The sequence below is a fragment of the Antedon bifida genome, chromosome 9, assembly GCF_963402885.1.
Source record: "Antedon bifida chromosome 9, ecAntBifi1.1, whole genome shotgun sequence".
NCBI lineage: Eukaryota > Metazoa > Echinodermata > Crinoidea > Comatulida > Antedonidae > Antedon > Antedon bifida.
In genome coordinates, this window is record NC_136234.1 from 13,609,490 (window position 1) to 13,630,844 (window position 21,355).

General features: G+C 33.9%; 3 protein-coding genes and 1 pseudogene across 4 annotated transcripts in view; 3 read left to right on the forward strand and 1 right to left on the reverse strand.

Moving 5' to 3' along the window:
• The window catches only part of LOC144852145 (phosphofurin acidic cluster sorting protein 2-like), a 72,619-nt gene extending 66,252 nt beyond the window's left edge, over window positions 1-6,367 (reverse strand). For both annotated transcript variants that reach the window (XM_078709885.1, XM_078709884.1), the window contains exon 1: window positions 5,975-6,367. In XM_078709885.1, the coding sequence (XP_078566011.1) occupies window positions 5,975-6,099 (125 nt within the window). In that variant the 5' untranslated portion in view covers window positions 6,100-6,367. The remainder of the gene's footprint in view (window positions 1-5,974) is intronic.
• Window positions 1-21,355, forward strand: part of LOC144852162 (protein YIF1B-A-like) — a 238,405-nt gene that overhangs the window by 77,775 nt on the left and 139,275 nt on the right. The gene's annotated exons all lie outside the window — the stretch shown is intronic.
• On the forward strand, window positions 7,271-9,643 carry LOC144852287 (choline transporter-like protein 4 pseudogene; annotated as a pseudogene).
• LOC144852288 (choline transporter-like protein 2) lies at window positions 17,685-19,859 on the forward strand. The gene has a single exon (XM_078710063.1). The coding sequence runs from the start codon at window positions 17,685-17,687 to the stop codon at window positions 19,857-19,859; it is 2,175 nt and encodes a 724-aa protein (XP_078566189.1).

Below are 21,355 nucleotides of genomic sequence, written 5' to 3' on the forward strand. Positions count from 1 at the left end.
TTGAGTGAATTAAGGTGAATAATGCGTTTTAACAAAATGTATAACTAAATTAATAATAGGTATGACAGATTCACGATGCCATATAATTTAGTATAATTATCACCTGACTGACATAGTGACAAAATGGATCGCCCACAAAAAGCCTTTATTTTCAAACAGTATTGCTTAAATACAGTATCTTATCATACTGTATACAACCATTTTTATGGACAAGGATATTGTATTAAAAATGTTGTATAATTCTGTAATTGTTTCAGTTTTTTTAGATAAACTATTAGCTGGACAGAGAAGAAATTCTTTATTTACTACAGAATTTTTTTAATGAAAACTACTTAATTTTAATTAATTATCAAGTTGAGAACTCTGATATAATGAATTTTATTAGGATTCAACAACTTATTGTACATTGGGGTAAATAATTGTAATTGTAATAAATATAGCACGAGTCCTTCTTCCAAAAACCCAAATTGGAGCTACTGTACTGTGGATGTTATATTCCTGTATCCATCCATGACAAAAAAGTAGCAATTTTACATGAAATTTACCTTGGACATACTGTAGGCTATTTCCAGACAACAGTAAAACATCATGAATATGGCATAGGCATACATGTAATGGTTTAATGTTTGTTCAGCAACCACACAAACAAGTTAGTAAGGCTATGTTCAGACCCATGGCGTTAGACCGTTTTAGCGTACAACGTTACTAGCAAGGTCACATTACAAACCGCAGAGAAAAAAATGAGGTGTTCAGACCCATAGCGTACGATTATCCTTACAACGGAAGTGCGTCATTCAGGTTGTTTCTAGTTGCATATTCATGTGCTCTTACCCACGTGTTTTCATCATTGTTTCCACTGTATATAGGCCTAGATCTCAGCCCTACAATTTATTATGACAAAATTTGCCGTAAATAAAACATACCTCAGCATTTATTTAAGAAAACTAGAGTAAAGCCAAATTTCTGTTTCTATTGTTTTTATTTTGTAGTAAAAAACATTTTCCCCAGGCTCTTGTGTTACGAAAATAAAGCAGGCCTAGAGTCCTAATGATGAAGGAAAAATTGATTGTGATTACTGTAGTCTATCCAGTCCAGTCGGTTGAAAATAACCCTTAACTTGCTATTGCTAATAAAAATGACACAGCTCCCCTTGTTTGTTTACTGAATTTTTTAGGAGTTAGGGGGTTTTCAGCATTAAACTTGTCCAGTCTAGTCTGCCTTGTATATATGAATGAGTGACTTGATGTCCCACCACGCTAGTTTTTAGCTTGAATGAAATGCGTGAATGGCTCTCAGCTAGGCCTAGGCCTAAAAGGGGACGGGATCGTATCGTAGTCACTATGTTTAAATACAAGGTGCATTTATTTATGTCATTTGTTAGAAAATATAATGGTAATCAATTGATACATGTAGTTTGTAGCTTAGTTTGTTAGGCCTTATTTATTCTGGCCTTTTTGTTGTTGAAATCCATCTCTCACACGACGATACAAGATGTCAGCCTAGGTCAAACCTTGTTTCGCGTCATAACAGGAAACGTTCTGATTGGATACAACGTTGACTTACAGTAGCGTCGTACGCTAAAACGGTACTATCAACCGTTTTCCACTACAACGCTACAACCGTTGTACAACGCGTTGTACGCTAATCCCCAACTGTTCAGACACACATTCTTTTAGCGTCGTACGCTAAAACGGTCTAACGCCATGGGTCTGAACAGGGCCTAAAATGTATTGACATACTCAAAAGTAAACATGTATCTACTGTATAGAAACCCATGGCTACTACAAATACTATAGTTAGATAAGATAAAAACTGAATTGGGAAATACCCAAACAACATGGCTTAGTCATTTAAATGAGTCATTATTATTAACATTCATTGTTCACTATCAAGTTTAGTAAAGTCACAATGGGCCTGTTTCTATTAGCAATACTTTACCATAATAAATATAGCATTCTTTAAATACAGTACAACCAAGCAAATTCATTCACCTTCCTTCAAAATCTTGTTCACAAGTCATGTATCAAGATGCTAAACAAAGTCTTCAGGTGTGGAGTTTTTTTTTAAAGCTCTGTCAACACTATCAAAAAAATGTTATGTGCCCATATATGTAAACGATGATGTCATATTACTACCATATTTGGGCACCCTCACACTTTTGTTGTCAAACTAGTTTTATTATTATACTGTAGTGTAGACAGGATTTGAACCCAGCTACAACTTTCTGTATGGTTTTCATATTTCTTGGCAGGCAATATGACCTCCTCTATCTAATGTTCATTAGATGCAAGCATCATCTTTATGAGGATACTAGTCATAAATCAATGAGGTCAGCACGTACAGTAGATAATATTATATGATGTGTTCAAAACCATGAAATCTAGATATAGTACTGCACACAAAAAAGACAAGCAAGCACTTGAGATCTGTAAATGTCGGGGTAATGAAGTATAAATAATACTGTAAAACAAGCTATTGATAAATGCTATTAATAAACCTACACCATAAACACAGCCTAACAAAATCATTATTATATTTGTTCAAATTAAAGCTTGGAAAATGAAACAAACTGTTCTGAATTGACAATCTCATTATTTGAAATCATTTTTGTAATAAAGCGCAATTAACATTGGATTCCAATAGGATTTTTTTGATATGGTACCAGTACATCCCAACTGGAAATAATACACTTTAAATCAACAGTTGTGTTGATAGTCTATGGGTGCTGCTTACCTGGATAAGCCAACAATAGCCCATGCTCTCCTGGAGAAGTTATGATACAAAAACTAAAAAATTCCTTGAGCACCCCTCAATTTTAATGGACTAATCTAACACAAAAGCCACCCCATCACATGGACATGCCAACATACCACAGTCAGCTTTGATTCAACATTATTGAATTTACATTTTGAATAATTTTTTGAAATTTTTACCTATGTACTATAATGCACAGTTCATTTTTCAATTGTGCCATAAGGCATTTAAACACCCACAATTACAGTAACTGATGTCAAAAGTACTATATATTACTTGTTCATTGTAGTGTAGATGTACTATAATTATTCTTTATATTTCAGTAGCAAAAAATACAGACAACATTATAATTGATGAACCGCAGTTAATACAAATTTCCATCATAAAAACACAAAACTGTAAACAGACTCGGATAGTTTATTATTTATTGATACCAGTAACAAATAATGCAAGGATGAACAAAACTTTAGGAGCAGACTAGAATAAGTTGTTTAAGACGAGTTAAACTTGTCTGCATTTTGTAGCCAAAATAGAGTAGGGAATTAGATAGGATAGCTTGACCTTTGGTATGTTTTGTATTTCCTGCCATTATCTACATAGAATTTGATGTCTTAATAAATAGTAATGCTAAAGTGTACTTTGCAGTGCTCACTGATGATAGCACAATTCACTACAAGCTACTGACACCATGACGCTACTCTACCCCAGGTAGGTACAATACACCAGAGCAGTGTACAGTGCATTAGATCCTTGAGTTTTAAGTATGTACATCTAAGAAGTGTTGTTCTACCACCAGACGAACTATGTTGGATTTTTGGTTACAGAGCCCCTGCCTTTAAACCGCTCGTGACCAAGTGACAGTTGAAAACAAGTATGCAAAATGTGATACTGACCTTAATTATAAAATTTGTATCCAATAATCTGTGCAGTATACAAGATCAGTATCACTTCCTCATATAGTTCCAAAACAAATAATTTGAATGCAAATAAAAAATACTGTTTTTATGGTCCCTTGAAAAATTAGCCAATAAACTGTTTGTCAACATTTTGAATAGAATTATGTTTTTATGGTATAGCAATCATAATAATCTAAAAGCCTATTGCACCTTGTTTAAATAGGAAATAAAACGGCCTGTTTCTTCTGCATATCTTCAAAATATGGTATACAAATATGGTATATTTTAAACCGTATTTATTAGTACCCCATTTCTGCTAGATAGTACAGGTAGTACTACATCTTTGGTGGTCGTGTTAAAATTCTTCTTTTTTACCCAACCTGCCTTTCGATCCCCCAAAATGAGGACAAGCTATACCTTCCTTGCCCGAATTAGAATTTGTTATCTTTGGCGTTGTTGTAGCCTTTGCTTTCACAGTGTCTGTTTGTTATTGACTTGTTTCAACGACAAGTTCGTACTCCCCATTCTCTCCTTTAATTTTTGCTCAATTATCTTTCTAAATCTGGCTGTCCTGTTTGTTCCTTTTTAATTTTCCCAAAATCTTTGTTTCCCCAACAGAGTATTTGCATGACTATAGATTATCCATCCATGTGTAAAAAGCTTACAGAAAATCAAAATATATGGTATATTTTATTGGCAGCAAAAAAGGGTGCCCAAAATACGGTATAAACTATAAATTTATATTTTATCCACAAATTTGGTGGGGAAAATATGGTATACAAAATACGGTATATTTTTTTATGAGCGCCGTTTCTGCTGCCAAAAATATACGGTACTACAAAAATACTGTATTAAATACGGTATTAATTGGCAGCCGAATCTGGGCCTAACTCAAAAAAGATGATATCATTGAGTATATGAGATAATGAGATAGAGCACCTTGACTTTATGACGTAGACAAGATTTAAAACGATTAATTAGTCCCTACTGTGACTGTAGAAGCATAATGTGAATGTCATTACAGTACATAGTACAACATTTTTATAATAGAGCTTTATTGTAGACCATAATTTAAATACCATACACCGTACCTCAAGGTACTAGGAATAAATCTAATATTACAGTACAACTTTAATGGAACAAGCGTACAGGGCAAAAGGAAATTTAAATGTTGTGAAGCATTTAAATTGTTTGATCATAAATGATGATTAAAGTTAAATTCATTCATTGCAACAAACAATAAGAATAGAATAATTAAATCATATGTCACTACCTCACTGTAATCTTCTGGGATAATGATTGAAAATATTGTTGTATTATTGTTTACAGTATTAACTTACTGTAGGTAGATGGAGAAACAATTTTACAGTACAATAAAACTTTTAAAAACATGGAATGTTCTGTATTAATTTCTTGTAATAAGAAAAAATATCAGAGATTAAAGAATAAAATTGATTTTAATTTAATGATATAAATTAAATTTTTTTAATAAAAATAAACGTTTTAAAATTTGCAATACGAGTGAACTGGGGTTCATTTTCATTATTCTGTCTTTAGCAAGTTTTCTTTTTAAAAAAAGTGAAAATAATTTACAATAGGTTGTGATAATTTCACTTATTTTTAACTGCGATTACTTCCCTAACTAATGTCTCATTGTCATCATTTCCTACATGACATATAGGCGAGCCAAGGCCTACCTCTTTTTCTAAAAAGGAAGTTATCAAAGGCGATTTTTAGATTAGATCATGGAGAAATACAAGGTGAAATATAAGGTGAATTCAGCATATTTCGCAATGATTAGATACACAAGATGGGAGTAGAATTGGAGGAAAAGAACATAGGATGATGATTAAAAGAGAGCCCAGTCAACATAAGTTCCCTCTAATGTATGACCCACTATACTACCCTCGGGAGAGGTACGTCATGGATGCATCATTTACATATATTTATTGACGCAAGGGTGCGTCAAAAAACCTAGATGGTAAATCACATCAATGAACAATGGTGTGTCAATGTCCGTCACTTTACCACCCACCATATCATGAACAACATGGTCACAGTTCATCAAGAAGAGACCCTTCCTTGACTTGACAGTATTGTCAGTACTGTGTAATCTAGGCCGGTATTACTGCACTTTTGCACCATAATCTCTTGATGCCCAGTTTTAGTTGCAAAACTGCAGTAGCTCCTCTAGGCCTAGGCCCCTATCACATATGTTTCCCATGTTGTTTTCACAACGATAATTTTAAAAAATCAATAATTTAATAATAATGAAATGAACAATATGAATATTAAGTACAAGAACCTTAAATTTTAAATCTTACCTTGGTATACAATTCGGAGATGTCCTATCCACTTCCCATGTAGCGAATAATTTCATGGGAACAACAACTTTAGCACTTATTCCCCTGCCTGACATCACCTTGCTACTGCTGCTAGGATCAGCCATGGCTAAAAAAGAGTTTGTAGTGTGTACAGAGATCCAACCTTTTGAGCCTAGGCCTAGCCTAGCCTAGCAGACGATGATAAACATGCAGTGCTATAATAAAAAAGACCATAATAATGCACTCATAACAAAATTAATTTGTATATCATTTCACCGTCTTGACATTCACTTTAATACTATATAATTGGTGCGTGATTTAACAATTAAGATATCCATGGATTCTTCTATAATACTCTTTTTCTTCTATAAACTTTATTACCAAAATCAGTGGTTTTATATTAGCAGTCTGTATTTTGGAGTTTATCATAATCTGATTTTAATTTATAGAGGGCAGCATTTAAAAATCCAAAAACAAGTTGTTATTGTTGTTACTCGACATATAAAACTCCACATGTACATAATATGTTTCTCGTGTAAACGGGTACACGAATATTGTGACAAAATTACAAAACAAGGGATTTTGCTATAAAGATAATTTCAATTTCAATTTTTTTAGCTACAAACATGATTTTAATAGTTATAAAGATATATAAAAATTGTTAATGAACCTAAGTTATTTAGGCTAATGTTGTGCTCTTTTGACAATCAGCAGGTTGTTCTAATTAAAGCGCTTAAAATAAACAAATAAAATACATTTTACCAATATTTTACTGGTAAGCTGAAAGAAATAATCATTACATTTTTAAATTACATCAGCAAATGAAAGTCTAAAAAAATGATTTTGGTCAAATAAAGTTAGGCTTGTAGCTTCACTTGCATGAACATATGCCTAATAGGCCTAGTAGATACTAACACTTTCACATATAGGCCTAACATGGAGGAATAGTCACACTAAAATGATATTTCTTGTTTATTTCGGGTTTATATGACAATCTATTTTAGTCTATTTGTCATTTTCAGGGGAAAATTCTTTTACGGATTCTCTACTCTATAATAAATATTTAATCTAAAATAAGCGTGGTACAAGTAGACTGTTGTGTATCCGATAAAGGTATCCATAGCAATTATTATTAATTAATCACTTATTAAAAATGATAAAGTTAATAATCAGCTAATTTAACACTTTACGTAAACCAAAGGTCTTTCCAACGCCCGTCGATAGTCTACTGTTCATCTACATTCATATTCAACTTTCCAGTTGTTTAGCGTATAAAACTACACTTAGGCCTAAATTATGGGTAAACGACGAAGAAGCAGCAGTGATATCTCAGACGATGAATCAGAAAAAGGAGCCAAGTATTACGGTGAACCTAAAACCTACGATCCGAATTTCAATGGTCCAATTTCAAACAGAGGTTGTACAGATGTAATCTGTTGCTTGATTTTTGTTGTGTTCGTTGCTGGGCTTGGAGTGATCGGCGCCATCGGTTTCAAGAGAGGTAATGTACAGACACTCATTTACCCAACAGACTATCTTAACCAGGTGTGTGGTATATCAAAAGCAGTTGCTGACAAACCGTATCTTTTCTTCTTCGATTATTTGGAGTGTTTGGAAGAGGCCAAACCCCCGACTTTCGACTGTCCGAGTTCAGGACAAGTTTGCGTCGAAAACTGTTCAACGGAAAACTATGCTATAAACGTTAAGTATTATGATAAGCTAGATGATGCGACGCCTACTGGAGTTGAATGGGAGAATTTTATTTGTAAATATGACATAGACGCAGAAGATGAAGTGATAAACGGAAGTTCCACCATTCAAGACCTCTTAGATACGAAGAAATGTGCAAACTATTATACAAAAAGTGAACCACAGTTTAATCGCTGTTTTCCGAGTTTCATAACATCTGAAGAGTGGGCAGGAAATGAAACAACACCAAATAACCAAAATATTACAAAAGATGCTCGTGATAATGCTTTAAAAATATTTAACTTTTATCAAAAATATGAACGTTTTAACAGCACAGTTGAAAATTTAAAAGAAACACTGCCTTATATGATTGTTGGAATAACAATATCTATGTTTGCTTCTTTGATTTACATCATACTAATTCGGTGGCTTGCTGCCATTATGGTTTGGAGCAGCATCATACTAGTCTATGCACTCTTGGTCTTTGCAACTTACTTTTGCTGGAAAGAACGAAACTGCATCAACAATAAAGAAGAAGATTGCACTTCGAATTCATTTGCAATTGCTGGCTACGATGAGATTACGAGTTACGCTACAATGGAGCAAACTTGGTATATAACGGCCATTGTTCTGAGTGTAATTACAGGAATTATGACATTGGTTATGTTAATTTTAATCAAACGTATTCGCATTGCAATCGCGTTGATCAAAGAGGCGAGTAGAGCAGTTTCATCAATGCTCTGTTCCCTTCTGTGGCCAATTATCCCGTTTGTAATGCAACTCGCCTTCCTGACATACTGGTGTTTTAGCGTTGTTTTTATAGCGTCTATTGCAAATTCACCTTACCAGATAAACGCAACAGATGACAACTATACAGCGGGAGAAAGCTGTGATCCAACTAAAGTTTACGAAACAACTGAATGTGTCCTGGTTGTTGAGGACCTTGTTCCAAATTATGTTTACTGGTTCCTTGCATACAGTCTAGTAGGGCTATTTTGGATCCTGAATTTCATAAGTGCTCTTGGAGAAACAACATTGGCGGGAGCATTCGCAAGTTATTATTGGGCGTTTACTAAACCAGATGACATCAAATCACTCCCATTACTTCGATCCTTCTGGAGATGTATTCGTTATCATGTTGGATCGCTCGCTTTTGGTTCGCTTGTCATAACAATCATCCAGCTGATTCGTGTAGGTATAGAGTATGTTGAACGAAACGTAAGCAATGCAGAAAATGTCTTCACCAAGTTTGTTTTCAAATGCTGTAAATGCTGCTTCTGGTGCCTAGAAAAGTTCATGCGATTTCTCAACCGCAATGCGTATATCGAAATTGCCGTGTACGGTAAGAGTTTCTGTACATCGGCAAAAAATGCCTTCTTCCTTCTCATGAGAAATATTGCTAGAGTCGCTGTCCTTAACGGAATTACCAGTTTCATGTTATTTATCGGTAAAATGGTGATAACTTTGGGTACAGCATACGGAGCATCGTTATACTTTACCAACTACTGGGACAAATCTTCTACTGATGATGAGCCTATTGTATTTATTCCAGAATTGAACTATTTTTGGGCGCCAATCTTGTTCATGACATTGGCTGCGTACATCGTTGCAGACAGCTTCTTTGGAGTCTACGACATGGCGATTGACACGTTGTTCCTTTGTTTCCTTGAGGATTTAGAACGTAATGATGGGACACCAGTTAAACCGTACTATATGTCTAAACAGTTGATGGACATTCTCGGTATAAAGAACAAGGAAAAAAAGAAGAAAAAGGACAAAAAAGAGAAGAAGAATAAGAAATAGTTGTTTTGATTTTCCTGGCGTCAACGAACATTAGCCAAAGAACTGAATGTAAATTATTGCTTAATATTTTTTTGTTTTTTTATTAATTGATTTGTGGTGACATGTGTGTATTTTGTAGCTTAAGATGTTTCTATTATTTTCTAGACCACAAAACATAAGTCATATTTGCTTTTGACTTGCTTGATTGATTAGTAATAGGCCTGTATACGTAATAAAGTAAAGAGAGACTTACCAACCACATTTAATCTAAGAGATGGCTTCTGAGCAAAAATGCTAACCGCTACCTTAGTTATATTCACACTGTTTTGTGTTGATTTTTATTTTGGATGTATCTTGGGCTTAAGCCTGATGTTTCAGTTCAAATAATTCAGTATCCTACTTGGTATCATATATCGGGCCTTAGATGTTTCTTCGACTTAAGTCTGATGTTTTTCAAAACATTCAGGTATCATATCGGTCTCTACCATTCCTATTCTTAACGTTTACTGATTAGGCCTACCTCTGATTGTGGTGGTTGGTTTGCCTATTGGTATATTATTGATAAACAAAAGAAATTGTTCTTTTAATAAATCACCGGAACAGCCATTCCGTCAGATTAAGAGCATTAACTTTCTCAAAGATTATATTAAATAACCGGATAAACGTATTTTTCCATCCTTAAGTATGTGTTCTGTTCAATATAATACACACGTAAAATAAAAATATATTATATTATTATTATATCTGTAGTTTAAATCATAAATCGTCAATTCTTTACGAAAAAGCAATTAGCAAAAATAACCTTTCTGAGAGTTTCGCTAATTTTTGTTTTTTCGCAAAGAATTTTCAATTTATAAATACTATACCTAAAACCAGATGAAGGTTTTTAATCCTATATCTGTAAATCGTAATAATATCGTATAATATTACCTAAAACTAGGTAATATTTAAGATAAATCAATAACCAAGTTATGGTATTTCAATGTTTAAAACCCGTATAAGAACCTCTTAAAAGATAACAAAATGAAACACTACCAAACATAATTTACATCTCTAGTTAAATATGGTTGTCAATACTGTATGCCCTACTTGCATACTGTACTAACAATAACATTACAAACTATTAATCTGAACTTAAATTTATGTGTGATTTTTCTATTTGAAAATGAAATTTCGTCTATAATGAGTAGTGATTCAATATTGTATGTAAATAAACTGTGTTAGGCCTAATTGTGTGTTTTACTGTATTTTTAATAGGCCTAAAAATTGAAGGCTTCTTTATCAATAATGCATAATAATTACAAAATATCACATGACTTGTTGATATTAATGAATGAAATAATATTAAATCATTTTAAATATTTTAATTGTAACGTATTTCATTGTCATTATTATCGTCTGCTGAGTATTAAATAGTAAGATACTAGAAAGTAGCGGTACGCGAATGTATATGCGAATCATGGTATAAAGTTTGTTGGAAATTACCAAACGGATGTCGAGGCAGAGACCGTAAAAACATTTTGCCAACTCTAGTCAGAACCGGTTCCGAACTTATGCATTCTACACCAGCACGATTCCTTAACATTAACAAAACGCTGTCAATTCGGATAGCTTCACGATTTTGCGCTTTTTAGGCTACTACATTCTAAACGTGAATAAAAATGTTTTTAAGATTCACCACTGTGCGCGTGTCACTATGGGTATCATTCAGTCTATTGGTTGTCTTTAAAAGTGCAGGTTAAAGAACATTACGCACTCCAGCTCGAGTTTGCTCATTCAATTGATCTGCGCTTGCGTACATAAAACCAATATTCACACAAACAAAGTTTGGAGTGTGTCGATAATGTGCAGTAGTATCGATTGTCACACACGTAGGCCAACTGATGATGATACTTAGAGACTAACAATGATACCAATTAATCATATTGAACTGATAAATAGTTAATATTCTACTATTTAACTATGTACAAACAGTCCGAAGGTCTAAAAAAAACTTACGTTATATTATATTATAGTTATATTTACATTAGAATGTCAGTACATCAATTCTTCCTTGTTGTAACAAAACACAGCAGATATGGAAAAAAGTGATATTTCAGAAGTTGAATCAGAAAAAGAGGCGAAATACGACGAGGCATACGATTCAAACAGAGGTTGTACAGATGTAATCTGTTGCTTGATTTTTGTTCTGTTCGTTGCTGGGCTTGGAGTGATCGGCGCCATCGGTTTCAAGAGAGGTAACGTACAGACACTCATCTACCAAACAGACTATCTTAACCAGGTATGTGGTATATCAGAAGCAGTTGCTGACAAACCGTATCTTTTCTTCTTCGATTATTTGAAGTGTTTGGAGGAGGCCAAACCCCCAACGTTTGACTGTCCGAGTTCAGGACAAGTTTGCGTCGAAAAATGCCCAACGGAAAACTATGCTATAAACGTTAAGTATTATGATAAGCTGAATGATGTGACGCCTACTGCAGTTGAATGGGAGGATTTTATTTGTGAATATGACATCGACGCAGAAGATGAAGTGATAAACAGAGGTTCTACCATTCAAGACCTATTAAATACAAAGAAATGTGCAAACTATTATACAAAAAGTGAACCACGGTTTAATCGCTGTTTTCCGAGTTTCATAACATCTGAAGAGTGGGCAGGAAATGAAACAACACCAAATAACCAAACTATTACAGATGGTGCTCGTAAGAATGCTTTACAAATATTTAACTTTTATCAAAGATATGAACGTTTTAACAGCACAGTCGACGATTTAAAAAAAACACTGCCTTATATGATTATTGGAGTAACAATATCTATGTTTGCTTCTTTGATTTACATCATACTAATTCGCTGGCTTGCTGCCATTATGGTTTGGAGCAGCATCATACTTGTCTATGCACTCTTGGTCTTTGCAACTTACTTTTGTTGGAAAGAACTAAACTGCATACAAAATAATGAAAAAGGTTGCATTTCGAGTTCATTTGCAATTAATGGCAATGAGATTACGAGTTATGCTAAAATGGAGCAAACTTGGTATATAACGGCCATTGGCTTGAGTGTAATTACAGGAACTATGACGTTGGCGGTAATATTTCTAATCAATCGCATTCCAATTGCAATTCTCGGAATCAACGAGGCGATTAGAGCAGTTTCATCAATGCCCTATTCCCTTCTGTGGCCAATTATCCCGTTTGTAATGCAACTCGCCTTCCTGACATACTGGTGTTTTAGCGTTGTCTTTATAGCGTCTATTGCAAATTCACCTTACCAGATAAACGCAACAGATGACAACTATACAGCGGGAGAAAGATGTGATCCAACTAAAGTTTACGAAACAACTGAATGTGTCCTGGTTGCTGAAGACCTCGTTCCAAATTATGTTTACTGGTTCCTTGCATACAGTCTAGTAGGGCTATTTTGGATCCTGAATGTCATAAGTGCTCTTGGAAAAACAACATTGGCGGGAGCATTCGCAGGTTATTATTGGGAGTTTACTAAACCAGATGACATCAAATCGCTCCCATTACTTCGATCTTTCTGGAGATGCATTCGTTATCATATTGGATCACTCGCTTTTGGTTCGCTTGTCATAGCAATCCTCCAGCTAATTCGTAGATGCATAGAATATGTAGCACAATCTGCAAACATTTCAAGAAACAATGCCTTCAAAAAGTTTATTTGTACGTGTCATTTTGAGATTTTGAATCACAACGCGTACATCCACATTTCTGTACATGGTGAAAGCTTCTGTACATCGGCAAGAAACGCCTTTAATCTTCTCATAAGAAACATCAGCACAGACGTCATCCTTGGAGGAATTCACTGGTTAATATTTCTTTTCGGTAAAATGTTAATAACTCTTGGCACGGTCTACGGAGCAACGGTATATTTCGGCAAGTACTGGGACAAATCTTCTGTATTTATTACTGAATTGAACTATTTTTTGGCGCCAATCTTGTTCATGGCAATGGCTGCGTACGTGGTTGCAGACAGCTTCTTCGGGGTTTACGAAATGGCAATTGACACGTTGTTCCTTTGTTACCTGGAAGATCTAGATGCTAGCGGTGATGAGAGAAGAGCACAAAGACCGAATTCCGACCACATGTCGGACATTCTCGAATCAAAGGTAAAATGCTGCTCGAATAAAATTTCGCCCAATACGACGGAATCGAATCAACCTAACAATACAACAGCATTGAACACCATTTCTAATATAGACGAGACTGATACTAGGATCGATGGTAGCTAAATATAGGCCATCCAAGACACCCTCAGACGATGAGGCTTACATTTTGTAAAAGGTTTAGAAACAAAAACACAAGATCGACATGAGGCTGTAAAATAATGACGCTTAAAAGTTTATTTAGTCTTTAAAACAAAAATCTAAATATATTGTTTATATTAAATTTGTTTTAGGTAAGATCGTCGGATTGCTGACTCTTGTTAGTTATATTAATCTTATTTACTTTAGCAGTCCCTGGATAATTAATTTCTGTATATTTTACATTATGGTTTGTTAGTCAAATAAATAAATGAAAATGAAATAAAATGGTGACAATAAGCAATCATTTTTCTGTGTAAATACTAAACAGTTATTATGAAAGATATTTAGGGCTATAATTGACATAACATTTTGCAATTACTTTATATGATCATTGTTTAAAATGCTTTGTGTAGTTAGGTGTTTCTTTATTTGACTGTTGTTTGTTTTCTTGTGTGTGTGTGTTTTTTTTATCTTACATGTGAAGAGAAACATTGTTTTTTCTTAAATGTGCAGGATATCTAATAATGTTGAAGTCTTAAATCATGTATTGTTATTATTTTCCATTTTTTAACTTAATAAATTTTCTTGACATGAAACAAAATGTTCCACGTACTTTTCTATACTTGGTTCACGGTAATTTACGCGAAGATAACGAGTTAGGCCTATGTATATTGAAAGTAAAACAGTAAATGGCAAAATTGGAAAATGAGAAGGGCTGTCAAACCGACGATTTCACAACGTTCGTTCTGTCCCAGAAAATCTCTCCGAACTGACATGTGGATGTAAGTAGCCTTAATAAAAGAATGAAAACATAATTAAGACGGCATGGCCGGTAGTATTCTCATGTACCTGTACGATTGCTTACCATTGTAAAATGAAATGATAATTGTAATGAAGAATTACACGTAAGTGAACTTGTCATTAATATAACAATACAAACATCTCATGCAATTAACAGTATTTTTCCATCCTTAAGTATGTGTTCTGTTCAATATAATACACACGTAAAATAAAATTATATTATATTATTATTATATCTGTAGTTTAAATCATAAATCGACAATTCTTTACGAAAAAGCAATTAGCAAAAAATAACCTTTCCGAGAGTTTCGCTATTTTTTGTTTCTTTCGCCAAGAATTTTCAGTTTATAAATACTGAACCTAAAACCAGATGAAGGTTTTTAATCCTATATCTGTAAATCGTAATAATATATAATATCGTATAATATTATCTAATACTAGGTAATATTTAAGATAAATCAATAACCAAGTTATGGTATTTTAATGTTTAAAACCCGTATAAGAACCTCTTAAAAGATAACAAAATGAAACACCAAATATAATTTACATCACTAGTTAAATATGGTTGTCAATACTGTATGCCCTACTTGCATACTGTACTAACAATAGCATTACAAACTATCAATCTGAACTTAAATTTATGTGTGACTTTTCTATTTGAAAATGAAATTTCGTCTATAATGAGTAGTGATTCAACTGTATGTAAATAAACTGTGTTAGGCCTAATTGTGTGTTTTACTGTATTTTTAACAGGCCTAAAAATTGAAGGCTTCTTTATCAATAATGCATAATAATTACAAAATATCACATGACTTGTTGATATTAATGAATGAAATAATATTAAATCATTTTAAATATTTTAATTGTAACGTATTTCATTGTCATTATTATCGTCTGCTGAGTATTAAATAGTAAGATACTAGAAAGTAGCGGTACGCGAATGTATATGCGAATCATGGTATAAAGTTTGTTGGAAATTACCATAGGCCTACGGATGTCGAGGCAGAGACCGTAAAAACATTTTGCCAAATCTAGTCAGATCCGGTTCCGAACTTATGCCTTCTTATATCCCAGCCCGATTCCTCAACATTAACAAAATGCCGTCAATTCGGATAGCTTCACGATTTTGCGCTTTTTAGGCTACTACATTCTAAACGTGAATATAAATGTTTTTAAGATTCATCGCTGTTCGCGTGTCACTGTGGGTATCATTCAGTCCATTGGTCTTTAAGTGCAGATTGTGTTATCTAGTTGCGCACTCCAGTTCGAGTCGTTTGCTCATTTGATCTGCGCTTGCGTATATAAACCCAATATTCACTAACAAAGTTTGGAGTGTGTCGATAATGTGCAGTAGTATCGATTGTCACACACGTAGGCCAACTGATAATGATACTTAGAGACTAACAATAATACCAATTAATCATATTGAACTGATAAATAGTTAATATTCTACTATTTAACTATGTACAAATCCGAAGGTCTATAAAAAACTTACGTTATATTATATTATTGTTATATTTACATTAGAATGTCAGTACATCAATTCTTCCTTGTTGTAACAAAACACAGTAGATATGGAAAAAAAATGATATTTCAGAAGTTGAATCAGAAAAAGAGGCATACGATTCAAACGTGATTGTTAATCCAAGTAAAATTAATTCATGTTTTAGTATACTTAGGAAATGAAAAAACAAATTTGACTGTCTTATCTTATCAGCTTCTTCGGGGTTTACGAAATGGCAATTGACACGTTGTTCCTTTGTTACCTGGAAGATCTAGAAGCTAGCGGTGATGAGAGAACAGCAAAAAGACCGAATTCCGACCACATGTCGGACATTCTCGAATCAAAGGTAAAATGCTGCTCGAATCGAATTTCGCCCTATATAGAAGAAATCGATATAACAATACAAGAACATTGAACACTACTTCTAATCACAATGTATATAACGACCACTGTTACATCTACAGACAAAATTAACTACATTCAAGAGTAGAAACAAAGAAATGAAACGAAAAGAAATTGAATAAATATAAAAGTGAATAAATATAATATTATATGCAATTTTGTGGCAGTTAGTAAATTTACAATACCGTAGTGTGTCCATAAACTGTGTTTTATTACTGTTTATTTTGAATAGACCTAAAGCTATATACACTATCAAACTATTTTGACAAAAAAGTGTGATTTGCCCCAAATAGGGTAGTGAAATGACGTAATTATGTCCATATATAGGCACATCACATGTTTTGTCACTTAAAGTTTGATAGTGTAGATAGAGTTTTACTTCACGATTTTTCGCATTATAATTAGGCATCAGTTTGACTTGCTTTTTGTTCGCTGGTTATAACAATCGTCCAACCATAATATGTAGCACGAAATCTATATAATATGTACATATATATAAAGTAAATTTACGTACCGGTAACGTATAAGAAGTTATTGGTTATGATTTCGGTACTGATTTTAACTACCTAATGAAGCCATTTTGAGGTACGGACTATCTATGATTGTCAATGCTGAAAACATACACCCGCACACAATACTGTATAATACAAGGATGCCTCGTAGTTTTCTATCTCAATATACAATATTTTTATTCAATTACTGAACTGTTGTAAACGGCTTGAGTACAACAATAATGTTGACCGACAAGAATACTATTTAATAGCTAGAATATACGTTTATTGTATTTCTTGACGACGGTGAATAAACCATTCTTCCCACAGTAGCTTAAATTCTCTCATGATGCCGTATTAAATTAGTGCATTGTATGTATGGGGCCTAACACGGCATTACGAATAAAAACAAGTTCGTTAATTCAACAAAAGAAAACAAGTAGATTTATGGAACTGTGTGTTATAAGTAGCAGTAAACGCATTGTCAGCTCGGTATGCGATTCGGACTAAACACGAGGACGAAGTTTAAATACATAATGGTTAAACACTTCAGGACATAGAAGTCTCAACTCATGCTGTGACGTTTCAGAAAGGGTTTGCCAAAATAACGTAACTGGGAAAAGAACTAATTAATCACTTATATAAAGATAATGTTGTAACCTATAATCCAAAGTCTATACATGCCGAGTTACTAGATCATGGAGATACATTTATAATGTCTGTGTTATATAACCGCAACATTAGAGACATAATATATATTGTACAAAACACCACAATATGAGTGAACGACGAAACAGTGATAGTTCAAATGATGATTATGGTGAGCCAATAGCCTACGATCCGAACTTTACTGGTCCAATTTCTAATAGAAAGTGTACAGATATAAAATGTTGCTTGACATTTGGTCTGTTCGTTGCTGGGCTTGGAGTGATCGGCGCCATCGGTTTCAAGAAAGGTAACGCAGAGATATTAATTTACCCAATAGACTATCTTAACCAGGTGTGTGGTATATCAGAAGCAGTTGCTGACAAACCGTATCTATTTTTCTTTGATTATTTGGAGTGTTTGGAGGAGGCCCAACCTTCGACATTCGAATGTCCAGGGTCTGGTCAAGTTTGCGTAAAAAATTGTCCAACAGAAAACTATGCCATCAAAGTTAAGTATTCTAATAAACTAGATGAACAGAATGTTACTGATATTGACTGGAACGATTTTATTTGTGAATATGACATAGACGCAGAAGATGAAGTGAAAAGGGGAGATGCCACCATACAATATCTTTTAGACACGAAGAAATGTGCAAACTATTACACAGAAAGTGAACCACTAGTTGATCGTTGTTTTCCAAATTTCTTGACATCTAAAGAGTGGGCAGGAAATGATACAACACCAAATAACCGAAAAATTACAGATGATGCTCTTGATAATGCTTTTAAGATATTAGACTTTTATCAAAGACATGGACGTTTTAACAGCACAGTCGAATATTTAAAGCAAATAATGCCTTATATGATTGTTTGTATGATTGTAACAATGCCTATTGTCTTTGTCTTTTCTCTGATTTACGTTATATTATTTCACTATTGCGTCGCCTTTTTAGTCTGGAGTAGAATGGTGATGGTGTATATATTGCTGGTCTTTTTAACTTACTCTTGTTGGAAAGAACGAAACTGCATTAAATATAAAGAAAACGATTGCATTTCGCATTCGATTGAAATTGATGGTTATGACGAGCTTACGAATTACGTTAAAATGGAGAAAATCTGGTACATAACTGCCATTATCATGAGTGTATTTATAGGAATCGTGACTTTGTTGGTGACTTTTCTAATGAAACGCATTACGATTCAAATTTTGTTGATAAAAGAGGCGAGCAAAGCTGTTTCATCAATGCTCCGTTCTTTCATATTCCCTATTATACTGGTAGTCGTCCAACTTGCCTTTCTGACTTACTGGTGTGTTAGCGTTGTCTTAATATCATCCATTTCAAACTCCCCTTACCAGATAACAAATGCAAGATACAACAGTCATTATTCAGATGGAGAAAGTTGTGATCCAACAGAAGTTTACGAAACAGCTGATTGCGTCCTGGTCTCTGTGAACCTTGCTCCAACTTATGTTTACTACTTTCTAGCGTACAGCCTAGTAATGCTATTTTGGATTGTGAATTTCATAAGTGCTCTAGAAGAAATGACATTGGCAGGAGCATTCGCATGTCATTATTGGGAGTTTAAAACTGAACCAAATGGTAAATCTTTTCCAATAGTTCTATCTTTTTGGAGATGCATTCGTTATCATATTGGATCGCTCGCTTTTGGTTCTTTTGGTTCGCTTGTTATAACAATCATCCAATTAATTCGTAGATGCGTAGAATTTGCTGGCGGTGCAGAAACTGTCAAGTTTATTTGCAAGTTCTGTGAATGCTGTTTCTGTTGTAAGGGCATGCTTGATCGCAACGCTTATGTCGAAATTGCTTTGCACGGACAGAATTTACCTGTATCAGGAAGAAACGCCTTCAATCTTCTCATGAGAAACATTGAACAAAACATCATCCTTGGTGGAATTACCGGCTTCATGTTATTCGTCGATAAATTGGTGATAACTCTAGGCACGATGTGCGTAGCTTTGTTATATTTTAGCAACCACGTGGAATCTTCTACTGACGAGATTTTATTTTTTTTAGAATTGGATTATTTGGCACCAATTTTGTTGATGACATTAGTTGCATACATGGTTGCCGACAGCTTCTTTGCTGTGTATCACATGGCAATTGACACGACCTTACTTTGTTACCTTCTAGACGTCGAACGTAGCGGCGATAAAAGAACCGCCGAGAGACCGAATTCCAAACATTTGATGGACATTCTCGATGCGAGGGAAAGGATGAAATGCTGTTCAAATCGAATTGATCCCTATATGTCGGAATCCCAAAAAACAATACATGAACTTTGAATAGTTATTTTAATAAGTAACTCAGAATAGACATTCATTGCGCTCAATTATAGGGCACACAACACATCTTCCCGTTACATAGGTCTACATCAGAAAACTAACTGAATTTGGAAGACAAAATAAAATGAAAATGTGATAGACAGACAAAAAGTAATCACTGATTTTTTTTTAATGAAGACTGCCATATTGTGCCTGTTAGTGGCGATGACTCGCTATTGGTTTGGAGTTAAATAAAATAAATAAAAATTAAAATATAAAATGGATGATAATATCATGAACTTTGTATAGAATGTTAACATTTATTTTATTATGAAAGATATTCTATAAGTGTCATACATTTAAAATGTCTATTAAAACATTCTTTAGGAAATAACTAATGAACAGTTCCAATGGTTTTACATAATTATGAATAGTTATTGTTTAAAGTGGGATTGTTTTAAAGATCAGCCGGACCAAACATCCAATCCGCTCATAAGAGACCATGAGAACTGGTATGCTCTATATAGGCCTAAAGATAAAAACAATACGACATGATGGCAGGAAATTACGCCTTCTCATAATAACATCTGATTATTTACCATTCATTCATTCATTTGATCAAAATCACATACGCAAAAAACAAACAACATAAAACAATGTTTAAAATATTTAAAACCGTATAGAACTATGTTTAACATATTTCTGAAATATTTAACAAGGCCATATACATGGCTGCAGTTGCGTGCTCAAATTTGAGTTAGTGTTTACCGACCGACCATCCGACCGACTGTAGAGTCGCGTTGCACGCGACTAAAAACCGTTAAAAACTCATAAAAGATATATAAAAGAACTAAAGTAAATGATTATGATCAGGATAGTTGAAGAATACCAATAACTCATGTTTATTTCGTAAATTAAATTTAGATGCCATGCCGTTTCGATGCGAGATTTTTACTAATTTTCGAAATACATTTACACTCTCAGTTCCTTTTCCATTCTTTCATTGCCGAAGCATAAAATGTACCATCTATACCATTGGAAGAGATTAGTGGAACGAAATTAAAATAACTTTGTCGAGTACCATGTGCATGTTGCTTCTCAGCCTTGATAAGATTATTACTAAGATATGATGCTTTTTGTGCACAATTTTCAATTTAATTTTAGTGACCCTATCCTCAACACACATAGCCCTAAGCTATCTAGTACCTTTTTTCCTACGAAAAATCTCACCATTGCATAATCTCCAGTTTATTTACCTCCGTCAAGGAGGAATATGTAGTCGATCGCGTGTGTCTGATACTTAAGTATGGTACTTCATACTTTGGTTGTATGTATGTCGTATGTTTGTTTGTTAGCACGATAGCGCCTACAATTTTCAAGTTATCAATCTGAATTTGTTGGTGTAGATAGGTATGCCTATTCAAATTCAAGAAAATTGGTGTATTAAAAATTTCAAAATTACAAATCACAAATTATAACCCTTGCCTCTTGTCCAAAAATGAGTTTTTTTGGACAAA